The sequence below is a fragment of the Gopherus evgoodei genome, chromosome 23 (genome assembly GCF_007399415.2).
Source record: "Gopherus evgoodei ecotype Sinaloan lineage chromosome 23, rGopEvg1_v1.p, whole genome shotgun sequence".
Taxonomy (NCBI): domain Eukaryota; kingdom Metazoa; phylum Chordata; order Testudines; family Testudinidae; genus Gopherus; species Gopherus evgoodei.
In genome coordinates, this window is record NC_044344.1 from 3,990,904 (window position 1) to 4,007,117 (window position 16,214).

General features: G+C 60.5%; 1 protein-coding gene across 1 annotated transcript in view; it reads left to right on the forward strand.

Moving 5' to 3' along the window:
* Positions 1 to 185: 185 nt before the first annotated feature.
* Positions 186 to 16,214, forward strand: part of CACNB1 (calcium voltage-gated channel auxiliary subunit beta 1) — a 28,442-nt gene continuing 12,413 nt past the window's right edge. The window contains 3 exon segments of the mRNA XM_030541341.1: positions 186 to 272; positions 4,959 to 5,045; positions 14,312 to 14,431. Coding sequence (XP_030397201.1) covers positions 186 to 272; positions 4,959 to 5,045; positions 14,312 to 14,431 — 294 coding nt within the window.

Here is a 16,214-nt window from a genome sequence, read left to right on the forward strand (position 1 = left end):
GCGGGGGGGGCGCTCGGACTACACCCCTCCCCCCCGGGCCAGCGAGCCCCCCCCCGCCTGCGCATTGTGTGGCCGCCGGGAGGGGCCGGCCGGTTGCCGCCCCCACACGCGCCCCCGCCCCGGGCTCCTCCTCCGCCGGGGCTGGCTTGGGACACGAGTCCGGTGCGAGCCAGGCCGGGAGCTCGATGGTTCGGGAGGGCGGCATGGCCAGGACACCCCGCAGCTCGACCCAGGAGATCCAGATGGACGTGTTCGAGAACCCCGGCCTCCAGGTGGGATAACCCCCCCGGGGGGGTCTGCTCCCTGCAAGCGGGGGGGGCGTCTCCCGCGGGGGGGCTTTGTAGCCAGAAATTGGGGGGGGGGTGGATCCGATCGGAACCGGCGCACGGGTAGAGCCGGCCAATGACTCACTGGCCTCTGCTTTTCCCAGGGGTGGGGGGCAGGGTTGAGTGTTGCTGCCGGGGGGTGGGGAATTGGCCCCCGGGGGGAGGAATCTCAGCCTGGCTGCTGCTTTCCGCCCCGCCCAGCCCTCTCTTGGGGATCAGCCCTTCCCAGCTGCCCTCCAGATTTCAGCCTTAGCACAAAAGCCCTATTGGCACCGGGCTTCTCCTCCCCCAGCCAGGCAAAGCGGGGTCCCCTCCCCCCATGCCCTACATCCTGCAGGACTGGGGAGGGGTGCCCCAAACTTTGTAATGGGGGCCAAAGCCAGCCGAGAGGAGAGCGGGGGGTCTGGGGTGCCTCCCCCTGGAGCAGGAAGATATGGTCCCCTGGTTAGCACAGGCAGAGGCTGGGGCATAAGGCACCTGGGTTTTAGTCTCTGCTCGCTTGCTGTGTCACCTTAGTCTCCCCATCTGGAAAATGTGGGGAATAATCCTGAGGGGTTTGTGGGGCTGGATCTGTACTGCTGCGTAGGGTGCCCTGGGCTGCTGCCATGAACGAACTGTAGCTAGCGAAGGGCAGGTGTCGCTCCGGGAAACTTTGGAACATACGGGATAATTTGGGAAACCCTCTCGGGAGTCACCACACCCCTTTACCTCCCCATCCTCTTGCCAGTTGGTAGCAGGGGACGTTGCCTCTGCTGGAAACAGGCCATGAGCCAATGTGGCAGGAGGCAGGGATGCCAGCACAGATGGGCCATTGTCTGAGGTACTTAGGTGGGTATCCCAGTGGCAAGTTGGACCTGTTGGCCAGGGCTAGTGAGTGGGGCGGGGCAGGACGGGGAGGGGGAAGGACAGCAGTGGCAGGATGGACCCACTGGTCTGACCCAGCTCAGCGCATCCTCCCATTCACTTTGCTGGGTGTCATCCACACACAGCCCCTTTGCTACTGCAGCCTGTTCTCCCAGCCCCAGGCAATTTGGAGCAGCAAGTGGGGAGGGGCGCCTGGTTGCACCCAGACACCCTGGCAGTGCCAGGCCCTCAACACAGGGCTGGAAAACACTGAACCAGCCTCTGCCAGCTTAGGATCTGGCTCTGTAAATGGCCATGATTAATCCTTCCCCACCTGGAGAGCCACCAACCCAGTGCTTAACCCCTCTAGGCTTGGCAGTTTGTAGCCCCTGCCCCTCTGGGCTTGCAGCGTCAGTAAATGAATGTAACAAAATTGCATGCTCCCCGGCACTTCTTCCATTACAAATTAAGCCCTGCACCTGCCCCCTGGATGGGAGATCCCAGCCACCCACGGAGAGTGCAATGAATGTGATGGAGGGATGGGCCCTGATTGGAAAGATGGGGGTGGGGAAGAATCCTAAAAATACCAACTCCTGCCCTGCTCAGAGACCACGTGTCTGTGGGCTGGGCAGCAACTGGGCCCAGCTGTCCCTCTGAGATGCGCCCAGCTCATTCCGAGACCTGCCCCAATGTGTCCCGACCGCTCGCCCTGTGCAGAAAGGCCTGGCGCTCGCTGGGAGCTTCGGGAGGAACCAGCTGGAAAAGGACTGACGCCCCGGAGCTGTGATGACCCTGCCCCCATCGGGGTGGAGGGGAGCAGGCCTGGACCTTCAAGGACAGCAGCAGAAAGGTCCAGCAGCAATTGACCTTCTGTAGGGAGTGCTGGCTGCGGGTGGGGTGGAAATCTTAGCTACTCCAATCCCATCCTCTGCCAGCAGGAGGTGCTGCAGAGCATGGGGCAGGAGTGCCCCCAGTGTGGGGAAGCTCCCAGCTACTAGCACCTTCTGTCGAAGTCTTTGCCCCCAGCCGGGTATTTGGAGCATTTGCCAGGCTCTGTTGGAAGAGGAGCCGCTCGGTCATGGGATGAGTCAGTAGCAGCAGGTGTGTTCGCTTGCTCCATGCGCGTGTGCGTTTGCATGGCTGCTGGGGCCTGCGTGGGTGTGAGGAAGGAGAGCATCAGAGCCTGCGCACTAGGGGGAGGAGTGGAGGTGAGTGCCTGTGCCACTAGGGAGGTGTTTAAAATGTGTGTGTGTAGTAAATCGGGTCTGTAGTAAGCTCCAATTCGTGGGGATGGGCGTGTGTGTAGTAGGTTTTCTGTGTGTGTGTGTGTGTGTGTGTGTGTGTGTGTACACAGCTCGTTGCACGGAAGTAGGGGTGTCTGTGTGTGTATGCACAGCTGTTGCACAGAGGTAGGGATGTGTATATACACAGCTCTCATATGGAGGTACGGGTGTATATGTTCACAGCTCTTGTTGCACAGAGATAGGAGTGTGCGTGTGGGTGTGGGTGTACGCAGCTCTTGTTGCATGGAGGTATGGGTGTGTGTGTGGGAGTATACACAGGTCTCATTGCACAGAGGGTGTGTGTGTGTGGACAACTTGTTGCACAGTGGTAGGGGTGCGTATGTACACAGCTCTCGTTGCACGGAGGTACGGGTGTGTGTGTGTGTACAGCTTGTTGTATAGTGGTAAGGGTGTGTATGTACACAGCTCTTGTATGGAGGTAGGGGTGTATATGTACACAGTTCTTGTTGCACAGAAGTAGGGGTGTGCATGTGCGTGTGTGGGATATACTCTGCTCTCATTGCACAGAGGTGGTGTGTGTGTGTGTACAGCTCCTTGCACAGGGGTAGGAGCGTGTGTGTAGAGGGTGGGTGTATACAGCTCATTGCACGGGGGTAGGGGTGTGTGTGTGGATCACAGCCCCAACCCCTTCACCTTTTGGCAGCTGGGGGCCTCCCCTGGAGGGTCCATGAGCCTGGGACTGGAACCCCTTCCCTGGGCTCAGCCTCTGCCCCATGGATCCCACCCTGTCCCGGCACAGATGGGCTGGCTCTGGCCAGCAGCAGGGTGATCTCTGGAGCCCACACTGCCCCCTCCCTGGTTGTGGGGCCAGGAGAGAGTTGAAGGGGCACAGACTGTCTGCAAATCCAATCAGCCTCACATCCTCTCTCTCTCTCCATGATGACCAACCAGGCTAATTCAGCCCCAGGCCTCTGAGGATGGCCCAAGAGCTGCTCCACGCTGAATCAGTCACCTTTGCTAGGCCCAGTGGGGGTGATGGGTTAAACACCCCCCTTCCACACGCAGACTGAGCCCCGCCCTTACCTGGGCACGGGAGGGGTAGATTGGCAGGGGAGGGCAGCTCTCTGGATTTCACTGGAGAACGCCACTCAGCCCCCCACCCCCTGTACATCTGTCCAGACCTCAGCCCCAGCCCTGTAGCTCCCATTGGGACAGGTGGGCAGACACCTCACCCCGCCCGTTGACATGGGGCAGTAAAGCTGCTCCCAGGGTGTCCTCCCCACAGGGGCCTCTGACGGACAAGCCACGTCCCTCTTCTGTACCTTGATTTCCCCTTCTGCTAGCTGAGGATTTAGCTGCCGACTCCTCCCCTAGAATATGCCATGTGATCTATAGTTACCCTATAAACATGCTGCTGTCTGTGGGGTAGCGGGGTGGGGTCCCCCCTCGCAACTCTTGATTCCTCCCCAGAGCAATATGGGGGGCCTGGGCAGTGGCTGGAATAAAGGCCCAGCCCGATCCACTGCCGTTTGCCCTCGACTGGCACGCGCCTCCCTGTTTCTATCAGGATGAGCTGACATGGCCGGCGTTGCAATTAGCTCCCCCCGGTGATTAAGAGCCTGGCTGTGACGCTGTGCGGAGCCAGATTAGTTGGGAACCCAGTGAGCCTATTAAAGCCCGGAGCTCCCTATTGATTGGCACCCGCATCAGGTGACCGTGCTGCTTCCCCGGAGAGCGACCCCTCCCTCCTTCCCTGCCTCCTGCACTCCCAGTGCTCCGTGTGAGTGCCAGGGACCTGTGGGTGTCACTGGCTCTGTTGCGGGGGACTCAGCAGCCCTATAGGGAAGGGGATCCCACAGCCAAGCCAGGCCCAGGTGGGTGTTTAGATGGGGACATGTCCTAAGCATCTGCAATCCAAGGGATTTTCACAGTGGAATAAGCCATCTAAGACCAGCGGGATGTTTAGCCTGGGATCCATCTGTCCCCAGCCATCGTCCATGGGGGGAAGGCTGCCTCCTTATGGTGTGATATGCTACCATGAGGGGAGAGATTCCTTTGTGGCCTCAGAAGCTGATGACCTGATGCCCTGAAGTATTAGGCTTGTCATTCATATTCTAGCAGCTCGTGCTATTCGCAGCCATACGATGTCTAGTGTAGTCATAGAACCGTTTATAGGCTCAATTAGAGTGGGGCTCCTGGGTTCTGCTCTCCGCTTTCACATTGACTTGCTGCATGGCCACGAGTAAAGCATTTTCCCTTTTGGTGCCTCGGTTTCCCCCCAGCGGTACAATGGGGCAATGATACTCACTTGCTTCTCCAGGGCAGGAGAGGAATGAAGTTTAATTCATTTGTGCTTGTAAAGTACTTTGAGATCCTCCGATTGAAGGCGTGGCAAAGCAAATGTCAGGGTAACTCCTCCATTAGCTTTAGCAGCATCCTGCAGCAGGGAGTTCCACAGGTTTCTGGTATGCCATGCAGTTCTCTGCTCCCACCCCTCTGTAAGCTCCTGCATGCTCATTAACCAGGCTGTCCCTCCCTCCCCCAGGGGAAATACAGCAAGCGGAAGAGCAGGTTTAAACGCTCTGATGGCAGCACCTCCTCAGACACGACTTCCAACAGCTTCGTCAGACAGGTAAGGACAGCGGGGTGGGGAGCTCACATGGCCTCGGCATCTCATGTTCAGGAGGGGGGATGAACTAGATGTAATACAGCAGTGTAGGGCAGGTGGTCCTGTCGCCCCCTAATGGCTAGCCCCAGTTGCTGTAACAGTCTCCTTCTTGCTCTCAGTTACTCCTTTAGCTTAAGCAGCAGGGTCTTGAGGGTTCTGGGTTCAATCCCTGCCCAGAGCCACAGCATCGTGTTCCCAACTCTTGTGCTGTTCTATTTCCATCTGCCAAGTGCCATGGCTGGCCCCTTTCAGGCTAAAGCAGCTGCCGAGAGAGGAAAGGAGCAAGAAAGAACTAACGTCAAGTGCCCACGGGAGAGAATGAGGTGTGTGCTTCATCCTTATCTCTGCAGGCCGGCAGAGAATCCACCCTCCCCCTCCCCGAATCTACAGTTCGGTTTAATCTGCTGTATTCTTTAAGGGCAGAAATGGCATCTTAGTAAGATCCGTTTGCACTGAATCTCCCTAGAAGGGGTGGGGTGAGCTCAGGACTGGGGCCCTGCGTGGGATGAGCTCCCACTTGCATCGTGATTGGGCCATGGCATGGGGAGGTGACTGCCTGGGGGAAATCAGTGGCTGATTAGTGGTAGGGGTGAGCATTGGAGGGTCATGTCGCTGGGGACACAAGAATTGCACGGTTCCTTTCCCTTTTGGTACTCTGACTCTAGACCAGTAGGAGAGGAGCCTGGGCATCTGGGGGGAGCCCCAGATCAAATCTGCCCCCCCCCAGGAGCGGGGGAAAGGTCACGGGAGGGCTGGGATCAGAGCCCTGGCGTCTCTCTTCATCTGGGGGCTGATGTGAGCTGTATCTGTGCCCATGGCAACACAGCGTGGCCATAACCCTTTCACTTCCAGGGGTGCTGCCCGCATACATCAGGTGCCCCTTCAAAGCAGCGTGGGGTGGCGTGGCAGGGTGTGCTTGGCCGGGGGGGCGGGGTCTGGCTGTAGCTGGCAGGGTCGGGAGGGAAGGACTTAATGCGCCCCCTTTCCGCTATAAGCACCGCTCTGCTGTGGCTCCTCTGATGCTTCTCCCATATCGTTCTTTCTGCTCCTGCCCTGATCCCTGCAGCGCCTCCTGCTGGGAAGACCAGGGCTAGAGTCGCCAGGTGCTCCCTCTAATAGCCAGCCCTTGGGCCCTGCTCCCTACAGCGCCCCCCGCAGGCAGAGGCCGGGACTGGACCAGCTCTAGTTTTCTCCCCCTCCCCAAGATGCACAAAGGCAGCGCTTCTCCCCCTTCAGGGCAGGAAGGGGAGCTGGCCATCGATCCAGCAGTGTGAGTGGGGCTGGGTAGATCCTGCACCGTTGTCTCCCCCACTCCCTTTCCTGTCACCCCCCCTCATTCCAGCCGCCATCGCTTTGCGTTCCTTCCCCCCCCACACACATCAAACAGCCCAGAAACATCTCCTCAGAGCTGGAAGCAATGTGGTCTCCATAGCAACCTCCTGTGGGGGCAGCGGGGGGGCTGGAATAGACATTAAATAATGAAACAGCTGAGTCCCTGCGAGATGGATGGTTTGGGGGGCAGCATCCTGGGGCCAGGCTGCTGGGGGGCTGGCCCAGCCGGCGCCTGTCTGTCTAGGACCCAACGGCTGCATCTGGGCAGGCCCCCAAGGACCCAGCATCCCAAGCTCCAGCCCCTGGAGCTAATGGGGCGATCGCCCGAGCAGCCCCCCCTTACCCAGTTCTGCCCTGCGGGGAGCCAGCCAGTGGAGGAGACTCCGAGATAAGGCACTAGCTGGGCTGGATGGGGCTTGATCTCAGGTGGGGGTGAGGTCATCACCCCCAGGGGATGGGACAAGGCCCCAGTGCTTGGGGATGTTAGATCTGGCCCTGGACTGAGCCCTACACTAGAAGGGGTGGCCCTGGAAGTCTGGGCTGGGGTGGGTTTGGCTTAATCCCTTCCAGCGTTCCCCCCCCCGTGTGAAGGGGATAAACAGCTGGAGAGAGGGGTCCTATGACCTGCCCCCCCCAGTAGAGGGGGGGGGCGGGTGAATGGTTCCCATGGCAATGACATGGGACGATGCTGGAGGTGGCAGTTACCGTGGAGAAGGTTCCTGGAGCGGGGCCCCCATGCGGAGAGAGGATTTAAAGGGCCAGCTTGCCTTGTATTGTCACCCTCCAGAGCGAGTGGGAGAAGGCTGGAGAGGTGCCTAGGGAAAGCTCCGGGCCTGGCCATTTCCCTGCTGACTCCAAGCCGGGGCTGCCCCCCGTGGCGATGATGAGGCTGCTGGGGTCACAGACCTGGGGCCTGGGGGACACGCACCTGGGCTAGCAGGATTTTCCCCTTGCCCTGGGCTCATTCACAGGCTCCCGAAAGGCCCTCAACCCTCCATCTGCCCGAGGGAGGGCTCTGTGCCTGGAGATGGGCCGAAAGTTGAACCTTCCACCCAAAGAGACCGACCCAGTACCCATCACCCCTGAATTCAGGGGCTCAAATGGATCCCGGATCAGAACCAGCCGAAACCCAACGGAGGCACTTCTCAAATGCCCCAGGACTGGGTGGGCCCATTCACTCATGAGCCCACGCAGTGAGGCTGGGAGGGCTTTGCCCCAGGCTAATGCAGGGTGGGGTGAATGGCTGCATGGGGTGGCTCAGATCTGGAAGAGAGGTGGGAAGGGACGGGAGGATCTCCAGCTCAGAGGTTGAGCCCGCTTTGGAGAAACAGCCTCCAGTGGTACGTTATAGCCCAGCCAGTGAGGCCATGAGGGTGAATCCAGGGGCTGCATGCCTAAGGGATATCAGATCAGCTGAATCTCAGCCTGATTCCTGCATCTTGGGGTCCTGGGGGTGCAGGTCCCTGGGGAGAGGCCTTCCTAGCTTTGCTCAGCAGAGGGCAGTGTGGGCTCATTCATGGTTGTGGGGCGGGCTCTCAGCTGCCTGCCCCACGGAGCACTGCACCCTTATGTGCATCTAGGAACAAACCCAACCCAATGAGGAGGGAGAACCGGCTGCGGGGCTGCCCAATGGCAGCTCCCCGGGGTGTAGGGTGCCGATATAAGAAAAAGCCCCCAAAATCGGGACTGTCCCTATAAAATTGGGACATCTGGTCACCCTAAATGGAAAGGAGGCTGGAATGGGGTCAGCACCTTGCTCCAAGGGGGTGGAAGGCTCAGCTGAGGTTTGGATGGGGGCGAGAGAGGATGGTACCTTTTGGGGCCACCAAAGAATGTGGAACCGGGATCCCCCGCAAGCTCACACTTCGTGGGGAGGCTGGGAATTGAGTGCAGGGACTGCAGAGGCCTGGGGCGGGGTCTAGCGGTATGTGGGTGTTAATGGCTGGGTCATTCGTATCTGATCTCCCCACAGGATTGTTAATCGGGGGGTTCCCGGCCCCTCTTCCCCCACAAGTGTGTGGGTGTATATGCCTGCTGGGTAGTCGCACCTGAAGCTGTGCTGCCCTCTGCTGGCATGGGCTGTGAATAGGGTTTAAGAGCTGTGCTCTGCAAACCCACTTTCTCCCCTCTCCCAGCTTGACCTCGGGGCTGAGTTCTGTTCAGGTCATTGTCGGGGAGCCAGGACAGCCCTGTCCCGCCGCTGAGGGGATCAAGGATCAGGGAGCGGGAGATGGAGTAGGGCTGAGCTGGGAGGAAGGGGCTGCTGAATTTTTTGGGGGTGGGGAGGGTGGCCCAAAATGTGGGGGCTACAGACCCCATTTAGCCTTAACCCGTCCCAGAATTTGGCCTGGGTCAGAAAGCAGCCCCAGAGCCCTGCTCAGTGCCTCGGCCTCAGATGGGGGTCTGCAGGGATTGGGAGGGGTCTTGGCCCTTTGGCAGCTTCCCCCTCCCCCACAAGAGGGGTGCCCTGCGTGTGCTTCCGCACCTCCTGCAGTGAGTGTCTGCACCCACGGGACTATGCAGCGTGCCCCTGACCCTCCAGCTGGCTAGTTTTGGGGTAGCAGGGGGAGGGCTGTGGGTCAGGATTGAGGGGCATCGGCACAGCTCGGCGAGGCCTGGAATAGCAGGGGGCTGAGGGGCACCAGTAGATGGGTCGGGGTGCTTGGCTATTTTCAGTCCCCTTCTGATTCCCTGAGAGCTCCCGTGAGCGGAGAACGTGTGCCCAGGGTGGCTAAACCCCACATCGAGCCCATCCCTGAGGCTGACCCTTGGCTCAGGCCAGCCCCCCTCGCTCGCCCGCCCCTTGCACTGGGCTAAATATACCCTGGCAGGTTGCGAATGTTGCACTGTTGGTGAAACCTGAGCCCCGGCAGCCCAGCAGAGCCACCCCCGCTGCCCACTTGCGCCCAGGCGCAGCCAGCATGGAGACGCCCAGCAGAGAGCACCGGCCCGTCTTGGTGAGCGTCACCCCACCCCACCCCTTGGCAACTCTCTCTCTGGGGGGCTGGGGTCCCCCCGGCTGCTCCCCACCTTGACACTCTCTGCCAGGCTCGCTGCCCTTCATCCCTTCCCTTGTGCCCTCCCACAAACACTTGGGACCCCCAGGTATGGGGACTCCCAGCCAGCCCCAACCACAGCGGTTCCAAGGCCAGCTGGGCTGGCAGGGGTTCCCCCAGCTGGTGGAATGTTTTGCCAGACCCTGCACCCCCCACAACCCCTTCACCCCTACACCCCCTGCTTCTGCCATCCCCCCAGCCTTCTTCCACCTCCTGCTTCCTCCTCGCTCCATTCCCAGCCCCCCAAGAACCTTGCTTCTACTGCAGCTCATTCCCCTCTAGCCCCTGCTTTTTTCCCACCCAGAATTCCCCATAACCTCTCTGCCCCACTCTCCCCCCAGATGCCCCTCTTCCCTCCCTTCCACATTCCTGTCCATCCATGATCTCAGTACAGAGAACCACCCACCCCCCGCACAGGGAGCCAAGGATCTGGGGGGGTGGGGGTTCACCCCCCCCCAATACTTCTGGGAGGTAGGGGGCTGAGGCTCCAGGTGTGGGAGGAGCAGGATGCACCGTGGCATGGGGAAGCACTGGGGGGGATTCCTGGTTGTAGGGAGCAGGCTGGAGTTGTCCCTCCTCCCAGTGGGTTGCACAATGGTTAACTTGGGCATCAAGGAGTTTGAGAAGAGGGGGTGCTCTCCCTTCTGGGTCAGTGCTGACCCCAATGCTCCAGGGTGGCACTAGGGGGGCACCGTGCTCTGGGAGAGGGATGGGGGGGCTCAGTAGGGGCCATCCTGCCCTTGGAATCAGTGCTGACCCCAGTATTCCAGCTCAGCACTAGGGGGCGCTCCGCTGTTCGAGGGGCTGCGTCTGGCGCTGTAAAACCTAGGTCCTGCGCACGCACAGGGGTTCAGACTCCCCCATTGCATGTTTGTTGCTGAGCGCTGTTCAACAGCTGCCTTGTCCCACTCTGAGGTGGCTGCATGGCGGGGGGCAGGGGGCGGCACAGCTTATAGAGAGCTTGGGAAGCACATTGGGAATCTTGTGCTGTGTCAAAGTATCAGTGACCCCTCCCGCCCCCATGAAATTCTGGTGATCTCTAACGTACGCAGCCGTGGGGAGGTGGAGGGGGTGTCTCTCTGGTCGTGGACCCTCAACAAACTGTTTGCTGGCTACACATTTACAAAGGAATTAGTGGGGAGAGGGGAAAATTCTTGGAGGGCTGAGAGCCGGGAATGGAAGGGTAGGGGTCAGGGTTGTGGTCTAGGCTTCAGAAGATCTGCGTTCGAATTCCGGCTCTGCCGCTGAATCTCTGCAGGACCTTGGGCCTGAATTTTCAGGGTGCAGCACCCACAATGGAGTGGGATTTTCCATAGGGCTACGCTCTTGGAAATCTGGCCCTATGGTGCTGCGCTGTGACTCAGTTTCCCCCGCTGGATCCTGACCCACCTCTTGGAGTTCATTAGTATGCAGCAGGGGCTTGAATACTCTGCGTCAAGGGGCTGGAGAAGCAAATACGGGCCATTGGGGAAGTCTGGATCCAGACAGTTCCCTCTCACCCCCTATCCCCTATTCCCATTCATCTTGGCTCCCGGCTGCGCAGCCCCAAGCACAGCTCCCATTGGCACAGCCAGGGCTGGGTGCCATCCCTGGCCCCCGATCCAGTGCCTTTGCTGCGGGGCACATCCAGCACAGTAACTGCTCGCTAGAACCCCGTGTGCCCAGAAATCCCTCTCAGCTGGGTAGGTTCTTCCTCTCCTCCCAGGGCAGGCCTTCCTCCCAGCCCCCCCACCCCCCCACCATTTCACTTTGCAGGGCATCAGAACAGCATCCTCGTTCTTAAAGGGCCGGCGATCCCCCGCACACGTACCCAGCTGGGCCACATGCCGGCTCCACTCATATATGACACTCACTTGGTCGCTGAGCCAATCGCATCCCGGCCCCACGTCATTAGCTCCTGGCTCTTTCCAACTCCTGCCTGCCTGTGTCTCCGGTCCGGTCGGAGGCAGGGAAGCCAGGCAGCACTTCCTCATGAGTTTGCCTCCCCCAGCCCTGCGGCAGGGCAGACGGTACCTCTGAGAGATCAGCCCCGGGGGCCTCCCAACCACCCCACCCCAGGGTGCTGATTCCCACTTCCGAAGCCCTTGATACTCAGCAAACCTGGGTTGTGGCTTCCCCTCCTTGCCTGCTAGACTCGTCTCCCAAAACCCTCGGCCCCTCTGAGTGGGGCCCCCTCCCAGCCGGGCCCCCCCCCTCTTCTGTGCGTCCCCCACTCACGGCAGGATGTATCTGTATTGGCTGGACGACTCAGAGGAGGTGAGTACATTGCAACCTTGGCTTCGAACCCCGTCTGTCTGAGTTAGCCCTGCCCCAGGGATGCCTGGCCAGAGTTGGGGGTCCAAAAAGGGGAGATCGGAGGGGGGAGGGTTTGCATGTCTCTGCGGGGAGGTGGTCCCCCCAGATCCAGCTAAATCATCTCCACTCCTAACTGATGTTTGCCCAGGCTTGCAAAGATCCATCCATCCTCGCACAGCACAGGCTGGCCCCCTCAGCAGGGATCCCCCCCACATTGACTCTCTCTGGGGGTGCTCCTCAGAGGATGCCTCTGTGTTTAATTGAGTGAAACCTGCTGGTGTGTTTAAACCCAGCTGGGAGCGAAGGGCACCTGGAACTGCCCTGAGAGGAGGCTGGCATAGTTGGGGGTGGGGGGGAGGGGGGAGGATGCTCTGTGGGGCTCTGCAGTGCCCCCTCTGGTTGGCCTGAGAATAGCCCCCTGCCCTCAGCTCCCGGCCCTTTGGGGTCATTCAGTTATTGGGGTTCTGGAGAAAGCAGCAGGTTTAATTTAGATCCCGAGCAGCTGAGTGCAGAGCCTGTGATTAAAGGGGAACCCCTGTTGGTTCCTCGATCCCCACTGAGCTGCCAGCTGGGGGTGCTGCTCCCCCCATTCCTGACACAGCCAGGGAGGTAGATGAACTCGCTGTGTGGGTTGAGAACTGACTAATTAGCGCAGATGTTTCGGGGGCTCCAGCAGAGGCAGCGGCATGGCTGAGGGCTGCCAGCTCTGCCCCCTGGGCCCGGACACTTGGAAGCTGTCTGGGAACCCCAATGCAGGACTGAAAGGGGAGGCGCCCCAAGAGAACACAGAGTCCCCGGGCCAGTCAGGGAAACGAGTTTGCTAGTCCTCCCCTTCCCTGAGGATCCCGATACCAACCCCTTTGGTGATGCAGGGTCATTAGCAGCCTCTGCTCCGCAGGGAGCTGGGTCGGGATTCAGGGCCATGGCAGAGCTGGGGGGCAGGAATTGGCATAGTGGGGCGGCTGAGGGTCGGGATTGAGGGGTGGTAGGACAACAGTGCAGGGGGCCTCTCTAAACTGCCCTTCATGGTTAACCCCCCTTGGATGCCCCGATTTCCTGAACCAACCCGACCTCTGAGCTCAGTCCCCCATGGCAGCAGCTGGGATGCCTTCTCTATGGGTGCCTGCTCCCACGTTCACTGCCCTGCCAGGGCTCTTGGTGACTAGGAAGTGCCATTCATCACGGTCAGGGTCGAGAGCCTGTCCTGTCTCCTCTGCACTGATCCCCAGGGGGATGTGTGTCAGGGTCCACCAGAATGCAGGTTCCTGCCCCCACAAAGGACAGACGCCTCCCATCCCCATGTGGACTCTTCTCCTCCTCCCTCCCCTGAGTTCACTGCCAAGCTCAGAGCCTCAGTTTCCCCACCAGTATCGGGACTCCCCCGAAGCTGAGGCACCGGGTGGGGGCAGAGCACTTTGACTGCTTCGTTAGCAGGTCTCAGCCTGTGGGTAGGCGGCTTATGCTGGGGATGTGAGACAGGCCAGGGACCCTATCCCCATTGGATCAGACATCCATTGGAAGCTGCAATCAAGGTTTCCTGGGAGCCTCAGAAATAGCATGGAGGTGGCAGGGGATTTGCTAGGATCCCTCACCCCAACCCAGCTCCCTCCTCATTCCTTGCCCCTCCTGCTCCATGTTGAGGGCCCAGCTCAGCGGGGAAAAGCTCAGCAGTACTCAGCCGTTTAGATCTAGGAACAAGAGAACACTCCCAGCTTGGCTCCAGGTGGCCCCTGGGTCTCACTCACCATCCCACTCCTTGTTGGTTCTCCTGCCCCTGCTCCATTAAGGATGTGGGTTTCCAGGCCCCTTACCCCAGGGAAACTGTCTGTTTCTAGGTGCCCCCCCACTCCCAGCGTGTGGCCCTGTTTCTCTTGCCAGTGCTGGTGCTTTCATGGGGTCTGATGCCACCCCCCCAGCCTGGCGCTGCCCTGTCCCATCCCTGCTATCACGTTCCATTCCAGAGCGGTGAGAACAGCTGCACCTCGTTCCCTGCCACTCAGCTTAACCCTCACCACGCTAGGGGGAACCGAGGCACAGAGAGTCAGCGGCAGGGCTGGGAATGGAACCCAGGGGTCCTGACTCCTGCACTACAGCCACTGTGTTGGACCCCGCTCCCCTTCCAGAGCTGGCAGAGCCCCAGAGTCCTACAAACCCTCCTGTCTCACAGGGGCGTAAGGTCCCTTAGGGGCTTGTCTCTAGTTCTCTAGTTTTAGCCCGTGTGCCAGAGATGGGGGTTGCTACAACCCGGGACGGGCTGTGCTGGGCAATGGTTTGTTTCTAAAGTGCCCAGGGACCACGGTGATGGGTGCATAATGAATGAAATCCAACCGCCTCTAGCACAGCGAGCTGCTGGGCCCAGCTCCAGGCTGCCAGGCCTGCCCCTGTCCCCACGGTTTCACAGGGTGATCAGTGCATGGGGAGGTGACAGCATCCCCCTGAGTATCTCCTGCCGCTCTAAATGGGCTCACTCGGCTGTGTGGCCATGGTGCCCCCTCCACAGGGGGTGCTATGAAGCCCACCTCCTGATGCGGGTTCTTGCTCCCCCAGGGCTCTGCGGATTCCTACACCAGCCGCCCCTCGGATTCAGATGTGTCCCTGGAGGAGGATCGTGAGGCACTGCGCAAGGAGGCCGAGCGCCAGGCCCTGGCGCAGCTGGAGAAGGCCAAGGTAGGTGCCACGGCGTGTGCTCGGAGGCGGGGAGGCAGGAGGTTCCTTCACTCTGGTTCTGTCTCTGGATCCCCTTGTGCAGGCTGCGGGGACCAGGGTCCCTTTCGGTATCTAGCCCACAGGGTGGAAGCTGATCGAACTGGGGGCCCACACAGGGAAACACGGGCTGTCCGGGAGCTTGTGGCTGGCACTTCGCCTTCCTACCTGCTGAGCCAGCATTGGGGGGGTTGGTTCAGCTCTTTCCCCAGCTGCGCCTCATCCCCGCCCCCAGCGCCAAGCTGCCTGGTGCTAGGAGATGAGCCCCCAGCTTTCTGGCCAGGCCCCTTTCCCATCTGCAATGGAACAAGTTGCATTGCTGTGCCGGTGCCCTGACTCGCAACCCAGTTCCAGAGAGCCCCGCTCTGCAGGGGAAGCCGAGTGCCAGGGATCCCTGGCTGTTCCCTCCCTCCCCTCACCCAATGTACTGGCTGTTCTTGCTGCCGCTGGCCCCGGACCCAGCGCCGCCCATAAATCCCGCCATCCAGGGACCCCATCAGCTAATTCATTTGGCTAATCTTGATGAAACGTCTCATTGACCTGGGCTGGGCTTGGGAGAGTGCCGGTGCCAGGAGACTGCGGGCTGGCGCTGCCCTGCCTGGCGGCATCCCAGCCCTTCCATTACTGCCCCCCCACCCCCCCACCCCCGGCTGGCTGCCAGCTAGCACTGGCTACCAAGTGGGGGAAGGGCCCCCCCACCTCATCCAAGGGCTGCTGCCGTCTTGCCACAGGTTGGGGACAGGGGGATGCACCCCTGTAGCCATATCCACATGGGGGTGGGGGGGTGTTACACTGTCTCCCTCTGGCCAGAGGCCCTGGGATAGGCAGACCCTTTCCCAGTCTGCCCCCACTTTCCTGTGGGTCACCCCACTGTCTGAACTAGTAGGAAGACACCAGGCACCAAAATCACTTCCTGAGGCCTTCCTGGTGCTGGGCACAATCAGGGCTGTGAAGTTGACTGCTCTGGGAGGGGAGTGTGGATTAGTGGTTACAGCAACTGGTGTTTGGGCATCAGGACTCCAGGGTTCTATTCTCTGCCTGACCTTGGGCACGTCTCACTTCCCCGTGCCTCAGTTTCCCCTCTGTACAATGAACATCAGGCTTCCCGGGGCCTGCTGGGACCCTCCATCCCAGGCTGAGTCTGGGCAGTCCCTTGGTGCTCACCTCTGCCCCCATGCTCTTCCCCGACCTGAGCGCACACCTCTCCCCTGCCCCCTCCCCTGGGAAGAGGGGAGCTGTCGGCCCTGCCCCAGCCCCTGCTCTCCAGGCATCACTCGCTGGCGGCACAGTCCGGCTGCCATTAGCTAATGACGCCCCTGTCTCTCCCCGCCCCCCCGGTGCAGTGGGTTTGCAGGCCGTGCAGCCGCAGCATCCCCTCGCTCTGCTGCTGGCAGCTGAGGTGTAATGTCCATTAGGAGACGTGCCAGCCCCTCTCCCAGGCAGGGCCAGCCCATTAGCGCAGCTCTGTGCATGAGCAGAACCAGGGCTCCATGGGGCCGGGGACAAGGCCAAGGCCCTGTAAGGCTCTAGGTACCAGATCGGCATCGCCTGCAGAGAAAAGGCGGCCTCTGTTTATCGCCCAACCAGGCAGGGTTTCCCCGTCACCCTGGTGCTGGCAGGCCCCTCTATAGGTGGGTCAACCCGGTTGCCCAGGTCCTCTTTTGACGCAGCTGTTGTGACCAAGAACCCCCCAGCTCTTGGTGTGGGGGTCCACTCCGTTCCTTGGAGGAGGAACCTCTTCTCCTTG